The sequence below is a fragment of the Spea bombifrons genome, chromosome 7, assembly GCF_027358695.1.
Source record: "Spea bombifrons isolate aSpeBom1 chromosome 7, aSpeBom1.2.pri, whole genome shotgun sequence".
Classification (NCBI taxonomy): Eukaryota; Metazoa; Chordata; class Amphibia; order Anura; family Pelobatidae; genus Spea; species Spea bombifrons.
Window position 1 is genome coordinate 1,628,903 of NC_071093.1, and position 19,081 is coordinate 1,647,983.

The window sequence follows — 19,081 nt, forward strand, 5'->3', positions numbered from 1 at the left end:
CTCACGCAACGTCTCTGATGATAATACTCGTCTTCAGCTTAATACCAGATAACAGCAAAGAAATAACGGTCGTAGAAAAAAAACAATGAATAAATCTGCCTGCGTGGGATGGAGAAAAAGCGATCCTGAACATAAGGCCCTGGGCCATGTCTGATTTGAGTCTTTACGACCGAAATAATAAGGCAGACTAGATGGGACGAGCGGTAATATTTGCCATCAAATTATATTAAACTTTTGTAAGTTTATAAGTGAAACGCGTTGGGCTTGAGATTAATTCACTATGGATAGACAACTGCTTGCCACCCAGGAACATCTCAGGAGCTTCCTCTTGGCTCATTATAAAAGAAAGATCTCCATGTCAGTTGACCCTACTCACCAGGACAGTCTAGAACCCAAACAAGGGGCAAACTTCATTTGCACAAGAGAATCGCCAAACCCAGACAATACCTTGCAGCCCTCAGGGGTCTTATCGGTAGGATCCGGTTGGTATCCCCCTAGACTCAAGAAAGCAAAGAGGTCCATGTATGAACCCACCTTCACACTTGTCATGAACCCCAAGGGATCCTGAAGGGCAAATTGCCATGCAAACAAAAGGCTGGAGGTTAACTCACCAACGATGATAAAAGTTTTTCCAGAGATACAGAGTATGTGTGGATGACGTTTTTATTGGACTGATGGGGGACAAAGGTGTTCTACTGAGCGGACCTTTAAAAACATCAACTTTCACCATCACAGATTTTGGCAGAACTATTTTTTTATGAAAATCTGCTTAGGCTTGTGCTGAAATTGGAGATATTTGGGTTTAATTGTTCATTTGGGCTGAAATCCGCCTTAATGTTGGATACAATATGCGATCTTACATTTCAAGTATCTGTCATATTAGATCTTGGCCTTTGTAGAATATAAATAGCGTGGATTTAATGCACAAGAAGGCGCCTCAAGATGTAACTCATCTGTTCAGTAATTCCTTTCGTTATTTTCTCTCCTTTGGGTAAAAAAGCTTCATATTATTATTAATCACTAATGTATCCAGTGGTGGGAATACATCTGAAATAAATACCCCTCTGACCTCGCCAGCTTTCAATCACGGTGAAGCATCTGCTTGTTGTTTATACTTTCAATGCTCAAAGAAAGATGTAGCGAGGTGCGACTTTTAACGCGTCATACCGTTGTCAATGAACAGATATTAATTATATAGAAATATTATATATATACATTTTAGCAATGTTACAAAACGAATATTAACTCAAAATAAATTTAAAATGAACTTTCTGATCCAATTCTCTGACGGACAGAGTTTACGTTTTAAAATAGAACTTTGCGGGTTCTCAAACATATAAAGGTATATTATATAAGTGTTACCTCTCGTAAAGCATTATTTTGTATCAAGGTACGTTTGGCATTTCCAAAATATATTGAAAAAAATAATTTTTTTTTCAATAAAAAAGAAAATTGCCAGAGAGCAAATTTAAGGCGTTTTGGAAGGAATCCAGCCAGTACTTTGTTGCATGTAATACGTAGATTATTTCTTGGCATTCTCTGTCTGCACTAAAAGGTTTACAATGTATTCAGTTTATGCAGTAAGAATGAACCTTGCACGGCGCCGCGCAGCCTATTAACCCCTGAAAGGTGCCAATGGGTGCCTTGTATGCTTTAGCTCCTGCGGTCTGGGTAATTTCGCTGCTCTGTCTTCCAGTAAAACATCTCAGGTGATTGTCTCAGCGTGGAAACTTAAGACATCGCTATGAAAAATGCATGGTGCCGACGTGCTTTGAACGCCTAGAGTTCCCATACAAAGTGCAGGATGTGGTTTTTATCGTTTCCTGTAATTCCTTCAGAGCTGGCTTCATAGTCTAAAGAGAAAACCAGTGATCCAAAAACATAGAACCCGCCGGCAGATCGGCCCCAATCGGCCCCCATCTAGTCTGCCCGTTTCTCCTGCGGTAAAGACTCAAACCTTAATCGTCTTAGATTCAGGAGCCGTATTCCTATCCCATGCATGTTTAAATTCCTTAACTGTATTACCCTCTACCACTTCTGCTGGGAGGCTGTTCCACGTTTCTCCCACCGTCTCAGTAAAGTAAACCTTCTTTCCATTTCATCTCAGCCTCTGGCTGTTTTGTGTTAGATTCTGGCCTCTTGTTGAAACATTTCTCCTTCTTTGCAACAAACTTTCCTTGTGTCCTTTGTTAAATCCTTTTATGTATTTAAATGTTTCTATAAATGCTTTATACACTGTGTCACCCATAAAACCAACCATGTATATATACATACACGATTTTGGGGTCGTTCAGCTGTTTTCATGGAAAACAAGGAATTTTCTGGCTGAAACATAATTACAAAAGGGTCTTCTGACCATCAATTATGCATTTAAACTTAAACTGTCATTGGAACACAGGAGTGATGGGAGTGATAAAGGGCCATTGGGACACAGGAGTGATGGGAGTGATAAAGGGCCATTGGAACCCAGGAGTGATGGGAGTGATAAAGGGCCATCGGAACACAGGAGTGATGGGAGTGATAAAGGGCCATTGGGACACAGGAGTGATGGGAGTGATAAAGGGCCATTGGAACCCAGGAGTGATGGGAGTGATAAAGGGCCATTGGAACACAGGAGTGATGGGAGTGATAAAGGGCCATTGGGACACAGGAGTGATGGGAGTGATAAAGGGCCATTGGAACCCAGGAGTGATGGGAGTGATAAAGGGCCATTGGAACACAGGAGTGATGGGAGTGATAAAGGGCCATTGGAACCAAGGAGTGATGGGAGTGATAAAGGGTCATTGGAACACAGGAGTGATGGGAGTGATAAAGGGCCGTTGGAACACAGGAGTGATGGGAGTGATAAAGGGCCATTGGAACCCAGGAGTGATGGGAGTGATAAAGGGCCTATGTACATCTATGAAGAGATTCCATTAAAAATCAGACATTTCCAGCTACAGTAGTCATTTCCGACATTAACCCTGATTTCTGATCCTTTTCATAATGGATAAAATGTGTTTTTCTTTCAAAAACAAGGACATTTCTAAGTGACCCCAAACTTTTGAATGTTAGTGTGTCTCTATGTATATAGCATCTGTATATATAGTTTCTATTACTCCAAGACACAATATAAAAAGTCAAGATTATTCACTAAGCAGTAAGTCTTTATAAAGTATTATCATTATTATTGCAATCGTTTCAATTCCTTTTAAAATAAATATTAGGCACTGGCGCTTTATATTCTGCGTGCTAATACGATTCATCATAATTTAGACCTATAGAATACTGATCTTATGAATATTTCTGCTAGAAAATGCAATATTCTTATTCATCTGTGATAGCTGTCAATCCGTCCATTGTTGAAAATACCTTTTTTTAGCATTTTTTTCCCACTGTATCTTTGCCAGAGGCAAGAATAATAATCTGAAGAAACAAGAGAATTTAATAGAGCTGTATTATAATTTCTGTTAAGGTGGAATGGATTGAGGCGAAATACCTTATCCTGCGCACCTGCCTTGCTGAGACTTTTATAAATTAACACCCAAAAGGGTTCGCTGGGGGAATGGAAATAAATTAAAAAAACAATAACTGAAACCGGCAGAAACACAGCACAGTGTCTCGGGTTATTTTATCTGAAACTGTCACCTGAACAATTGTATTTTTTGAGTCGTAGACATTTTTAAAGATGTCAAAATTCATTTTATTAAATATAAAATGTAATTAAGTATAAATATTAATATAAATGTGTGTATATATATATATGCCAAGTTACTTGCTAACCAGCTATCTTTACTAACAGCATTAATTGTAACAGACTTACAACTTTCAATCCATTTTTATCTCTTCATTGCTTAGTTATTGGACTTAGAAAATTTGTTTCTTTTAACTCCACCCCCTCCTGCCTCCCCTAAAACCAGGAAGTGAACTTTAGTATGCTTCCTGCGCATGGGCTGTTTTGTATCCATTCTAGCAAAGAGAGCTTAGCTTCCATTGAAATCAATGGGAGCAGTGGCAGCCAATTGCATGCATCCTAGCTGAAGACTGGTTTCAGCCAGCCTACTTGTAATTGGCTGTTGCTACTCCTATTTACTTTAATAGGAGTGGTACTAAGCATGTTCAGGAAGTGTACTTAGGTACACTTCCTACTTGGAGTAAAGCTATCCATAGGAGGAGTTTCACTTTTTTTTTTTAATATTCAATAACTGAAAAAAATGCATTCTCCATTTTTTTGCAAGATTGGACATTCATTTATCTTAACCTAGCTAGCCTGTAAGAAAAATATAACAAAAATATATATTTTTTTACATTAAACAAGCTTATTCTGAAGTGAAAAATGATGTTTAATTTTAGAGACAAAATGTATTTTCTTTTTAATATAAAAATAATAATAAAAAAAAGCATCATCAAAAATAGAAACCCGTGTACACTGCTTAAGGTGTTTGGTGCCTACAAAACGGAAAGTTTAATAATTGTAGGTCTTCGTAGCACGGGGAGGTTAATAATGGCCTCAAAGCACTAATATTAGGGACAAACCCGGCATTATTATTCTCCGCAGAGCCTGAGCTATTTCATAATTGATCTCCCCCATCAAATTAATGCTAATTGATAATAATTAACTGGAGCTGAAAAGCATAGCTCTGCTCTATTTAAAACAAATTCGCGGAGTCCCTGAGCTTAAATAAATTATGGCAATGTCTATATTAGACAGTTATTAGCTTTAATATAATTGAAATTTGTATGTGAAAGCTTTGAGCGCTGGAAAATGCACCTCCTTGGAGACAAGAACATAGTGTAAATAGACTGAAAATACAAAAGAAAGGAAAAACATACTTAATATCTGTGGATAAAACAGAAATAGTGAGGGAGATGGCGGCGCAGGGCGATCAAAACATGTGAGGATTAAAAGGATTGTGGTTTTCCTTTATTATTAGGGAAATAAATGCATTAACAGGGAAATATAAGACACATAAAATGTAAACATTACCTGCATATGCTTCATGGCCGCCAAATCCATGTGTACGAAGACCTTCATGGCCCCCAAATCCATGTGCCTTTCTGCTTTCCTCTCAGATGCCCCCTCTTTCCTCTCTTCATTCCCCTTTCCTCTAGTGATGTCCCCCTTTCTTCCCCTGATTCCCCTCTCTTATCCCTGTGCCTGTCGTTCGTCCCCTGATGCCCCTCTTCCAACCCAGATTTCTCTCTTTCCTCCCTCACTGCCTCCTCTCTCCTCCAGTGTGGCCCTCTTTCTTCCCCTGATGCCCTTCTTTCCTCCCTGATTCCCCTCTTCCCTCCTACGATGCAATCCTAATGCAGTCTGTTCCTCCATAGACTTTCATTAATAGTCCCACTGGGTTATTAAGACCAAGCCATTCTATTGTTTCCCACAGGCAGTATAATAAGGAGTCGGGGTGTTTGTCCAGTAGTGGGCTCATAAAACAGAGCGAGAACTCGTACAAAACATTAAAACAAAAAAAAAACTGGTTTAAGAAAGACAACAGCCCAATATTTTGTACAACGAATCAATATCAATGAATCTAATTAATAATGATTTTTAAAAAAAATGGTGGGAGGTCCGCTTTAAGGTGGTTAAAAAAGACTTATAAAAGTGGGAAATAGGTAAAATCTGGAAAGCAGGTGGACTTCTGCGAGCGTGATGTTTAACGGGAAGTAACCTTTCCTTTTGTGTTCCAGAATAAAAGGTCAGGTCCTGATATATTCATTGTTCAACTCTATATCAACCATACACTTCTGTCTCGGCTTTTTCTATATAATGAGTCCTCGGAGATCCTGATAAAGAAAAACAGGCCTCATCAATTCCGCTAATGACTCCTTGGGAAGATATCCTGTTGTATTTAGGACTTTTTTAACAACATTTCCATTTCTGAACTGCCAAAGCCCCTGCTGGGGGAATTTATGGCGGCTTTCATAAAGAAAAATTAGGTGAAATCTCAAGGACAGGCGATAAGAGTTATTAAAATGGAAAGGACGGGTTCCTTCTTTATGCTGAAATATTATTGGGGTGATTAAGATAAAAAAAGGAGAAAAATCTACTCCAAAATGTCGGTTTTAATTTTATTTTCAAATGATCTGCCCCTCGTTCTGATCCTTACCGTACAAAGTAAGACCTTTGGAGGCACAAATGGCACTGGATGGAGGCATCCAAAAAGACGAGACCGACGACTGATTAAGGGTTTGAGTCTTTGGAGAAACGGGCTGGCTAGACGGGGGCCGAACGGGACCTATAGAGAAACGGGCTGACTAGACGGGGGCCGAACAGGACCTATAGAGAAACGGGCTGGCTAGACGGGGGCCGAACGGGACCTATAGAGAAATGGGCTGACTAGACGGGGGGCCGAATGGGGCCAGTCTGCCGACGGGTTCCGCTTAGAGGAGTCCTTTGTGGCAGATGACATCACTAGGGCTTCAAAGAGTCCATTTTTGCAACAATGGGCCTCCTTGTTGACCGCCAAGCTGGATTATGATAATGGCTTCTTTACGTTAGACGATGTTTGATGATCCATTTCAGTTTCCTAACAAAATTCTACAAAATAAACGCTTTGATCATTCTGAATAAAACAAGCGCCATTAAGATGGTTAGAAAATAGTATGCAGGTGGCACTGAATGCTCTTCCCAACCGATGTCTAAATGTTTCAACAAGTCGCTCGCATTCAGTTTCTTTGTTGCCCTCGGAAAAGCTCTTTGTATCAACTGATCGACGATTTCATAAGATAATCTTAATTATCAGCCGGATCTCCTCAAATGACCCGATTTCGTGGAGTAAAGTCTTGCATTATCTGCGTATATAGAAATAAACGATCCGTTTTCCGTAACCGGCACAGAGCCCGTGTGATACATTGTATACAGCGCTCTACCGTCGCAATCAAAGGGTTAACGTTAACCCCGAACAAGTTCTTTATTTCAGTCCTCATTTTTCACATTAATTGTACCTGTCTCCTAAATGAATACGACAAGACTGTCTCTCCGAGCTTGTTAGCCAGCTGATGAAAATGTCTATTTTTATAATTTACTTTGTCATGTGACCCCTGCTAAATGGGGTTTCTGATCCGTACCAGAATATGCCAAGCAGCTTAACTTGGATTAAAAATAAATTAAGTTCCAGAGATCCGCATTCTTAATTATGATCAATTAATAATTTATTAGAACACATTATGGTTCAATTTCAAATTTTAATCTTCATAACTCATCCTGTTATTATAACCCAGCAACCGGGCCAAATAAATGGATCTTGGCATTACTAAATATTAATGATCAACAGACTGGTTAACGTACTTTGCTTTTGCAAACCACATTTAATATGATTATTTTCTATTTTATTTTTTCAGCTGCTATGGCAACAAATCTAGCTTATCGATACACTCTACTGTAGAGAGGAATTAAGACGTACTCCTGAAAATAAGATTGGGGAGTTAAAATTAGCATAATTTATATAAATAAAAATTGATATAATACTGACCTCCCCTAACATGTATTATGAGTTATTTTAATTATTATTATTATCATTATTATTATTATTTATAATATTTATTTTATTATTTTTGTTTAATTATATCAAATGCTCTCCATAAAATAAAAAGTTTCATTAAATTTAGCCCTAAGTGGAAATTGTGCTTTTTGCTTTCCATCGCTAAACCGCAGGCTTAAAATACATTTCCTACTAATGTTTGAATAAAAAAAGAATTATAAAAAAAGGCTTTTGTTACATTAGACAAAGTTCAAAACGGTGAACGCTTTAAAATTCATACTTAATTTTCAACAAGGTCAATACACTTGTTTTATTCTTTAGAGACAGATAAAATTCCAAAGTCGTTTTCCACATATAATTGTTTCATGTTTAAAATTCTAAATGAGTGCAAATATACGGCTCTCATATATTTATAGAAAGTTCTACAGCTCATTTAAATTAAAGTGAATCACTTTAAAAATCCATTCCGTCTCAAATACATCGGTCCCCGTAGTCACTGAAACCTTACTTACCGGACTACTAACAAATTGCGATGTTTTTAATGGATTTCCTAAGTGCGGCAGAAAGAAATTAACATGTTTTTAACGACTTTAGACTCATTTACTAACTACTTACTCTTCACAGGTGATGCCATAGAATGTTAAACTATCCTCGTTGCTGTAAGAAGAGGGTATTCTATCTTATGATGTAATGGAGGTTTATATGAACGGACTTATCTCATGATGTCATACAGTTTCATATAGATCTGCTTGTCTTTGAATGTAACAGAATGTTATACTTAATGATGATGTAATATTTATATATTACATAACATTAGAAATTTCTAGCATACTCTCATTATGATGTCACGGAATACAGTACTAAGTAACTTATTATAAGCTGGTATCAGACCCTACCTATGTGATGATGTAATGTATACCTCCCAACTGTCCTGGTTTTCTTTGGGCAGTCTCGAATTTCAGGAGCTATTCATCTGACTCACTTATGGAGGCGTGGGGATCATGGGCCAGTTGAGGAGATCTTCTGATCGCCTCCAGGCCAGCCCAGTGTGCTTTTACTCAATGGAGGGCTGTGCTGTTGAAGACACAACTTGTCAGGTAACGTAGGTGGGTGACCACGCCTCTCCCCCACCCACTCCAACTATAGTCTCCTCCCACCATGTTCTCTAGCCACACCCACAGTGTAGGTTTTCCAATTTGGGCACCAGAATTTTTGGGGGCTATGGTAAAGATACACAGGTGTCCATGTATCAAAGAACCCAGAGTCGGCAACTTGGGTTGGGTTCGGAGAGCAAATTTTAACAACTAACTGAGTTGCCTTTTTGACGTAAAAAAAAATAATAACATCTCCTGTCGACCTTATTGTCTCAGATTTGCCAAGTTGAATTTAATGCTGGAGATAAAGTTATCACAAGTCATTGAATTTTAAAAAAATGGAAACAAATGGAATATCTTCATATAGATCGCACTGGAAAAACTAGATATAAAGAAAATAACAAGCAATATAATATTTCTTTCTTTTTATCTCATTTTTACTTAATTTCAAAATTACAAGTAACAATATTTAAGCCGTTATTAACCTATCCATAAAACTTTCTATCTGTCCCCACATGGTCCTAAAAATTCCATTGCACCGTCTCATGTGGGGTTACGCAGGAAAAATTAAGTACTTTTACAAATATCATGGGAAGAAAAAACTATTTTTCAAAAAAAAAAAAAACTAAATTGTCTCGGCTGTGCAGACGGCCTTGATTTTGATCCGTCTCTAATGAGATGAGTCAGGCACCTGTGGCATTTTTCATGTTTATTTCGCTCGAACACCAAGCGAGGGCTGTTCGGCTGATTAAAGTAACCATTTCAAATGGTTCTGGGAGATAAAAAAAGATTCTGCTCTGCTGGGTTCGGGTGAAGTGCCGCCAGGAGCTTGTGAATTTGCTCAACTTGTAATCAGATATCAACAGAACAACACGCGGAATGTTTGAAGTTGACTTTTGATCAATAAGACGTGAAATGCATCAGTCGCGAGGAACACGTTGTGAGCGCAGAGGTCCCGTAGTTGGAGTGCCTCACTAATAGGACCTAATAGGTCTAACTGAGACATCAGAGAAAGGAAAAATAGGGAAAATGAAACATTTTGCAGGAGTTTTTGACATTATGATGTGAAAAAAATAATTTTGTTGCCATCGCATGATCTCTGGTATGGAAGGTAAAGGTGGCTGGAAGTGTCAGGTCTACCCAAGACTGCCCAACTTCTGGTCAACCTTTCCTACAATTGTTGGGTCTAAATATGTGAGTTTGATACAGATCTGCATAATATACTCCAGACTTCATGGTTGCCAAGGAAATACTTTATAATTAAAGGTGTAGTTGGCCGGAGAACAGCCACAGGTTGTAAAATAACTTCTAGGTTTGAAGAGCCAACCTGGTGGAAGAAGCTCCCCGAGGCCCAGCTTCATTGACAAACAACACAAGTATCAGTTTGCCTTGTTCCTTAGATTCTGATTGGGCAGATCTTCTCATACGGCTACATAACTAACTTTAGGCAATATGAGTGCTAAAAGCATGCGCAAGGAATGGTTTCCAGTTTTTCGCCCACTTTCTTGCTGTTATATTTAGAACCCTTATGTCTGGTTAACTTCTTGAAGGTGCGAAGGACGGATGTGTGAGATGATCTACGCAAGTTCAGAATTAGTAAAAACATGATTTTTGATGACCGAATTTTCTTTTTTCGAAAGTTTTATGGCATTTACAGGTTAAAGGTCAGATGAAAAGCAAAAGTGCAAGTTATAGCTCGGCGATGTAGCATAGGGGCTCTACCACGTCCCAGCTCACCCGACGAGGAGGAACGCTTTAAATGATAATAGTCGAGTGCCGTTGTATATTTTTGCTACCGTCCTTATTTTTGCCTTTTTTTCACCCAACGTCCCCAATGAACGCCATCTTCTACTAATTGAATGAGCTCGTCAAAATAAAATGTTTCAGTTTTTTGACACATCGGTCCTTTGGAATTTTAGTGCCTAATTTGCTAAAAATGTATATTTTACCGGCGCTTCTGCCAGATTCCTTAACACGTCTCACGCGGTCTAAATACGGTTCCTCAGCTGGTTAAGCCGTAATATTCAAAATAAATCAGTCTGTACAAGGAGTCTCGATTCGTATCGTTTTCGATGAGGTTTGATTCGGTGAAAGTTATTATCTGGAAGCTGACATATTATTTACAGGGATGTTTCCGGAAGGAGCATCACTTGGTTAGATCAGTCATAGAAATTTATCTACCGAAAAAGTAATTGCTAACATTTTCTAAAAATGGCAGCTCCCTCGTGTGTCGGAGGAAAATCCAGAAAAGTTATCTTTCTTAACCTTTTACCGGCGTCGCGTTTTTTGCATTTAAAAAAAATAAATGCTCTCGGACTATTGTGAACGCGCGTTGTTCGTAAATCAGAATGTAGAATGTTGGAGTGTACGACTTTAGAATGTGGATGAATATTCAGGGATAATGTCCTGGAGCTATTCCTCATAAAATTAACATCTGCAAATACTCCAGCGTAAAATATAGCCCTGGCAAATTGCCACCCAGGTATAAATAGACCCCTGGGCATTGTATCATTACTTTCTCGATATTCCAAGTACCGAGCGTGAGGCGAAATCATATGAGAAAGAACTTCAAGGGCACGTCTGTTCACCCAGAATTTAACAATAGCACAAGGTTACATTTAAAGGGACCTTAAAGCGTTTTTGGAAGCTCGTCATCAAATGTGAATTTAGGTCTCATTATTTTTGTTTTTTTTGTCATTATTATTATCTTTTATTTATATAGCGCCAACAATTTACACAGCGCTTCATACAGTTCATACATCTAAAGGGTCTGACAAAACTAGACCTCCAAATGACTACGTTACGTTTTTTACGTGTGGCTGGTCATACACTATATGGACAAAAGTATTGGGACACCTGATCATTATACAAACAGGGACTTTGATGTCATTGACATCACTGTCCAAAATGTCTTGGCATGCCCCTAACTCAACCCCACCGAACACCTTTGGGATGAACTGGAATGGAATTTGCGAGCCGACCATCTCGTCCAACATCAGCGCCGGACCTCACAAATGCTCTACTGCATGAACGGGCAACAATCCCCACAGAAACTCCCCAAAATCTTGTGGAAATACTTCCCAGAAGAGCGGAAGCCATTATAGCTGCGGGGGGGAGGGGTCAACTACATATTAATGTCTATGTGATGTCACTAAACTGTTGATGGTCAATACTTTTGTCCATATAGTATGTATAGCCAGTGGTCACTTACTGTAGCACTCGATCTGGTGGTAGAGTGACTGATTGTGTGAGTATGGAGCAATGTCGGTCAGCTGACTGAGGGTTCCAGTCAGTTTAAACTAAGTACAGAACCGGACCCCTCATATTATTGGGTACTCTTGATAGACAGACATCTTTTTAAAGCCTTAATTACTTTGTAGCTGTAGAACTCCTTCTGTACAGATCGTGTTAAAGCATGGAGTAGCATTCTCATGCCAAGAACCACTTAATTCGCGGTCAAGGGTGTAGGAAGGCGATGAAGGTCACGTAGCTCCTCAATTTTCGTGGAACTATCGCACTCAACAATACTTTTGGTTGATCCATGAGCTTGCAGATTTCTGGATATAATATTACGGCGGGTAACTTGGCTGGATGGTGGATCAGCTCTGGCATAAAATCAATAATTTATAAGATGTTGAGATAGATTAGATTTTTGTTTATGAGATCCGGGAGGCTAACCGAATTATGTCAAAACTGAGCTTCATAGATCTGTCTCTCTTTAGTTCCTCTACTCGTTTTTATTTATTGTTCCGATATTGACCTTTCAAAAGTGGAACAGTCACCGAAAAAAGGATCTTATTTTTTGTGCTGAACGCCGGATATTTGCTGTTTTATAAGTTTAGTTGAAAATTTACAGAATAAATATTACAATAAATATTACAAAATTACCGAATAAATAATAAAGTAAAAAAAATATTACAAAAATAAAATAAAATAAAGGAAAACATGTTACCAACAATATTTTTTGTGTATTTTTGTGTATTTTTTTCTGTAAATAGATTAAAACATTTGATTTAGAAAGCTTAATTTAGAAATGTTCTAATTTAAGAAGAAACAGTAAATGACGCATATAAAAACTGTAACAAAAAAGCTTCCCGAAATAACTTATTTTTTTTTATTATTCCCTTCTACCCTTACTTAATTAAAAAATAAACTTTCGTGCCAATTTACAGCTAGTTACAGATATCTATTTTTTACTGAAGGTTTTTATTCTGGATTTTGCAGTTTAAGTTTGAGCCTAGACAATTAATCGAGTTACATCAGACGTGAGGAGGGTCTAAAAAACACCTCCTTCTCGCAGCTTCTTGCTTTCCGTTTCAATCATGTCTGTCTAAAATCCTACATTGTACAACACTCTAAAAAAAAAAATATATATATTATACAAATTAAAATAAGGAATATATATTTATTAGAACCCCCCTCCCCTTACGAGTATCCCATGGAAGCAGCCATCCTAACTTCCTGTTATCTCTGCACTTTAAGTTGCTGATTGTTGCTGATTGGCTCAGGCAGCCTTTGTAAGGGAAAGGGGGAGGAGAAGGGAGAGAACTTCAGGGCAGGAAAGTGATTGGATAATGCTGGCTCTCAGTTTTTATAGTAAATATCACCATTGCACTTAATGGGGGGGGGTGGCTGCTCTTAAATATATAAAGAAGCTTTGATCTTGAAAGCGCTTTTCATTCTGAATTGGCTTTTGTAAAATTAAATTAGTAAATGATTTTACGTTGTGCCTGCGCAGACACGAAACAATGAAAAGCCAAATACTAGTTACGGCGAGGATTCGACAAGCCAACAAAAGCTCAACCGTCCTTCTGCTGCTGCTGCTTATAATTTGGTGTTTTATTCTTTCCAGCTTCGTGGGGAGGAAAAAAAAATCCCCAAGAACCTTGAAAAGATTAATCACAATCAATAGATTGCAACAACTGTCTCCCTGCCTGACGTTCCGCGCGCTCCCAGCTGCTTTTGTGCATAAATATTTTGGGCATATCAAGCTTTGCATTGAATTTGGGGATTAGAGAATTTTTTTTGAATATTTATGACCTTCTGCATGGAGACGAAGAGTTGGAAGCACCTCGAGAGCCGCACCTCGAGAGCCGCGTCCGCTCTCTCTCTCTCTCTCTCTCCGATCTCTCGCCGTGATTTATGTGACAGATGCAGTTGTACAGCATCCAGACAGATCTGCCAGCCTTTCAATCACAACGCTCTTTAAGCGCCGTCCCGGAACCTCTATTGAGCTGCTTTGCGGAATTCCGTCGCATTCTTAAACATCCCCATCCGCCTTCCAGACTCCGCCTGAAGGAGAATTAATTGCCTGACCAGCATCGGCCCCCATTCGGCCCCCGTCTAGTCGCCCGTTTCTCCTGCTGTAAAGACTCAAACCTTAATCAGTCGTTGGTCTCGTCTTAGATTCAGGAGCCGTATGTCTATCCCGTGCATGTTTAATCCCCTCACTGTATTACCCTCTACCACCTCTGCTAGGAGGCTGCTCCACTTATCTACCACCCTCTCAGTAAAGTTAAAAAATATGTAACATCTAGATATGTCTCAAGGTATCAATAGATATAAAGGTTGGCACAGAAGTATCAGTCGGACGGTCTAGTCTATCCTTTCCGAGTTGGATGATGTAGCAGAACCTGGCTGGGCCGTGATATTCAATAAGCCAGGCGTCACCTCACAACGCGTCTCGCAGTTATATGTAATGCATATTTAATAAAGATTATCATTAATGAATATTTGCTATATGAATGTTTGTCCACTTCCGCGAGATAAATAATACATGTCCATCCTCTTCTCACTCGTCATAAATAATTTGTATCCTCTATAAATTAGAAAAAAAGCACATAAATGTGTAGAAATCTTTCTAATCGGAGTTGGTATTAAAGGGACCTCCGACTTTCACAACTTAATATTAAATCAATCTATTAAAAAATTGGTTCTTTTTGGGTCGGTTAGTCTTATTTAGGTGATATTTCACTCACATCAGCCAGACATGGCTAATCGATCTCCGCTGCCTTCTCTTCCTGAGCCTACAAAAAAAAGTTAAGATGGCTGCCCCCGTGGTAGACATTTAAAGTTGATTTTTAATGCATATATCGCTTATTTTAATCAGTAAAGACCACCACTTAGGTTATTTAAATGGATTGAGACGTAAAATATAGGATTTTTAAAAAGTTACTATTTTCTAAAAGTTTCTATTTTTTTATAAAAGTGTTTTTTTTTCAGCCTAAGCTCAAGTTTCCTTTTTCTTGATAATAAAAAAAAAATTTAAAATATTAAAACGAGACCAGCTCAAAAGTTTACAAGGTAAGCAGGCAATACAACCAAGAATCGGAAGATGCAAGCCGGGTGCGGGGGGCATTAGTGGCAGGAAGAGGCAGGCGGTTCTAGAGTAGTAGGGGCAGTTCCGGAGACCCCACATCCAGAAGAGAGAGTTTAGAGGAGGTGACTAAAATGGGGAATGGTTTGCAAAATGTCTCTCAGTACGGATTGTAATATAAAGTGGTTCTATCACCAAATATAAACTTGACATTAATCAACGGAGCGTATAAGATGTAAAAAGATGAATTTGTCTCTCATTTCCCTTTCTTATAACCAAATTTTTTAGCTAAAATTACTAATTTGTAAAACAAGCCCTTCCCCTCCATAATGTTTATGTCCATTGAAAAAAGAAAAAAAATAGCAAAGATTTCTCTCAAACTAAGCAGTTATGAACTTGTTAGGAACATAAAAAGTACTTTTTTTAACGGTGTCATTTTTAATCTCTACAAAAGCGAGCATTCTTTGTGTCCTTCATCTCTATATCCAGATCGAGCGTCTAATTAGTTCTATCATGAATTATTTCTCATATACGAGCTTTAAAATGTGAAAGTCAATGATACGTCTACCGCTAGATAAACAAAGAAGTCTAGACTTCCTTAATCTGCTACGTGAGTGCTCCCCTCGTTTACGCGTTCTTAACAAAAAAAAAAAAAACTTAACCCTAAAATAACTGCAAAGCCCGCAAAGGGAGAAAAAAAATGTATTATATATTAAGTCTGATAAAAAGTCAGTTTACATGGAGATGGATATTTAGGAGAAAAAACAATAATGTATCCATTCTACAAACATTAATACTAAGGATTCCATATTATTCCACTCTGATAACCCTCGGTATTGCATGATTTGGGTTAGTAAGTCATTCTTTTTAAGTTAATAATCGGAAATGAAATGGGTTTGGTAGTTATCTCACTCTGGGGAAGGAAAGATTGGCCAATGAGATTATTGCCAATCAGTGTCGCATTTCTAGCGCGAGGAGAGTCCAGGAAGTAGGTTACAACTTTCTGCGGAGGCTGATGAGAGGATTCCAATGCACCCTGCACTGAGGGATTATGGATTAGAGGCAACTGTGTGAGAAATGCCCTGGCTTTGAATGTCAAAGCCTTCTTCACAAATAATGGCTGTCCAGTCCCTCATTGGCCCCCAAACCCCTGTGCCCCCCTTCTGTCCCCCGATGCCCCTCTTTCCTCCTCTGTGCTTCTATTCCCTCCCCTCTGCCCCTCCTTCCTCCTCATGTCCCTCTCTCCCCCCTTAATGCCCCTCTCTCCTCCCCTGATGCCCCCTACTTGTCTAGGAGCCCACAATGTTTGCTGGGTATGAGGGTATCACAGGGTTCTAAAAGCTCATGGTTACTCTTTAGAGCTAAAGTACTAATTGGGACAGCCTGATATTTTGTATTTTATTTGTTTCGCTGACAAAGTGTAAAATAAGTCAAAACTCATTTGTTGCTAAGCGCCACGATGATTGACATTTTTGCAGCAATGAATTTCATTCACTCGCAGTGTCTTCCAGATTCAGAGGCGTAAAGTCTGGGAACTACTACTACTTCGCAATCTGTTGGCTAGAAGCCTCGCACTCGGCGCCATTCAAAATCTAAAGGCTGTTACTATGTTTTCATAAAGACTGCGATCGTATTCGGGTTTAAGGACCGGGGGCGTCCTGGCTGCAGATATTATATAATGAATATATTTTCTGTATATTGTATTTCTAAGTATTTAGATTTACTTTTAAATAAATAATAATTAATGTAGTTTTTTTTTAAATCAGTTGGATTGCGGGTCGCAGCTCATACGATGACATCGCTGTCCTTATACGCGGTTACTTATTGTCTGTATTCTCGAAATACAAGAGATAAAAAAATATTTTAACTAAACTTTCGCACGTTATTTCCTTTTAGGTCTTTTCGGGAAACATTAACGCGGATGGAGTCGTGCATCATAAATTCCAGCACTCCTTAAAAGCCAGATTTCTGAGATTTTTGCCCGTTGAGTGGAACTCCGATGGGGAAATCGGAATGAGAGTCGAGGTCTACGGATGCGCATACAGTAAGTGTTACTCGCCCAATACAACGTCTATGATTTCTCTCTGATGGGAATAACTGGGTCCCTATTGTTCCTTTGTCTTTGGATTGAGTCATTTCTGCTTTTCTGGTCTTCTCTGCAGTCTGTGTCATAAAATTCCATTTTAAGTTTGTGATCTAAAATATATTAACAGAAAGAAGAATTTAATTGGCTATGGAAATGTCACCTAGATAGATAATTGGGGTATGAAGTCGAATTAGCTCTGCGAATAGAGCTCTTAGCTCCATCATAAAGACTCCAACTCTATGAAAAGCCGAAAGAGTCTGTCGTCAGACTTCCAGAGATCAGAGTTTTACTGTAACTAATTACCGGACAGATACAAAGAATCCATCGAGCCGACCTAGCGATACCATAACCATGTTTGGGTGACGAAGGTCATATTATTCTCAAAACTTCACCAAGACAGACATCACAAATAAATCATTAAAAGTATTCCGGACAAAAAAAAAGATGTTATCTTGTAGCATGTGACCACTTTAGAAACGCTGGGCTCTAAAACACCTAACCTTGAATAAATCTAAATTGTTAAAAATTGTTTCGATCTGTGCATGCGTTTGGAACCCTGAACACAACACAGCATCACATGACATCCAATGATTATTATTTGCTCTTTTATTTTCTTTTGTTACAATGATGCGGGTGAATATCCTTATTATTATCAACAATGAACATCCTTGAATAATGTTACAACCAGATTTATTTTGCTTCTCAAATAAATGTTTATTTCGACAATTTGTTGTTTTCCATATAAAACTCATAAAGCAGCTAAAAAAGTTCAGTTGTTTGTCGTCCTGATGTTAATCCCCACTCCTCTATCCTAACCGAGCGATGGGGGGGCGGGGGTTTGATCTAATATGGTTGTGAATGCGGAGTTTTTGCTGGTTTGTGCGGTGCAGCTGTCGTCGGACACATATTCCACGGTTATTCATGCGTAAATATTTATAAATATCTCGTCCAAGCTCGCTTATTTTCATTATGGAGATGTTGAAATTTCAGCTAAATAAGATGTGCGCAGATCAGAGTTGGCGGCTAATTACATGTTTATGACATTCTTTTCATTTTATTTAATTCAAAGACTTCGTTTCTAACGATAGATGCAGCTCTTATAACCCTACAGGATCAAAGACGAGATTGAAAACGGGCAGAAACAGCTGAAATGTTGCTCGGATAATTCTTCATTGAGCTGTCGGCTCTTGTAGGAAGTTCTAACCCATCTCCTTAAAGCTGCGTTATTTTAGGGTGCCGCGCATGAGCCTTTAGCGCTAGAGAAGGTTTACAATTGTAAAATTCCTTTGGGAGATCTCAAACTGTATCAGGTTTCCCACTGGGTGTATGAATCTGTTGCGCCATGACACAGTGGTCTTAGCAGGTGGAAGACGATGGACATCCGATGAAGCCCTTCATCAGACAGCAATACCTTCAGCTAGTTGGACCCCATGCTTTAGTAGGCAGCTGACTTCACAACAGTTTGCCCAAAATCCTAGAAATAAGCTCAGGTGTCAGTCAAAGGTCAGAATAGGTGGTGAATAATATTAAACAATCTAGGATGAGAACTGGTGGGAAGTGGTTGCAGGAGGTAATATGGTACCCTAAAACGGGAGAACCAACTATTTGCTTTCCCTTAGTGGGAACGACTTCTTCTTCTTAAAGGAATGTATTTATAGTGTGCAGAGTTCCAATATATCCCATAACAATCCATTTTCAGCGGTACTGCACCCACAGCATTGAAAGAAGAGACATTTTATATACATTGGACGGTAGCCATGTAACCATTCCTCGCGCCTCTACATGATCAACACTTTTTGACGCAACTCTTCTACACTATAATGTTATACATTCCTGATTTGGCTAAACATAAAGCGTACGTTGCGGCGAAAAAACATTACGGGTGATCTTTCGTGGTTAGAAAGTATTTCTGTATTCATCCTTGTTACAGTAAATGAAAGAACCAAAAATGGATTCTCTGGTATAATGAAATGAATAGCGGACTTAGATCATGAATTACATTCTCCGGCTTGAATACAAATAAGACAGGCTGGGAGACCAGCGTTTGTCGAGGAAGCTGAGACCTTTAATTCTGCAGGTTTATCTCGGAATGTGACAGCATTTCCACTGTTTCAAAGTA

The 19,081-nt window shown here is 38.8% G+C and overlaps 1 protein-coding gene across 1 annotated transcript in view; it reads left to right on the plus strand.

Moving 5' to 3' along the window:
• CNTNAP5 (contactin associated protein family member 5) overlaps positions 1-19,081 on the plus strand; it is a 123,160-nt gene that overhangs the window by 35,812 nt on the left and 68,267 nt on the right. Inside the window, exon 4 of the mRNA XM_053472217.1 lies at positions 16,773-16,920. Coding sequence (XP_053328192.1) covers positions 16,773-16,920 — 148 coding nt within the window. The remainder of the gene's footprint in view (positions 1-16,772; positions 16,921-19,081) is intronic.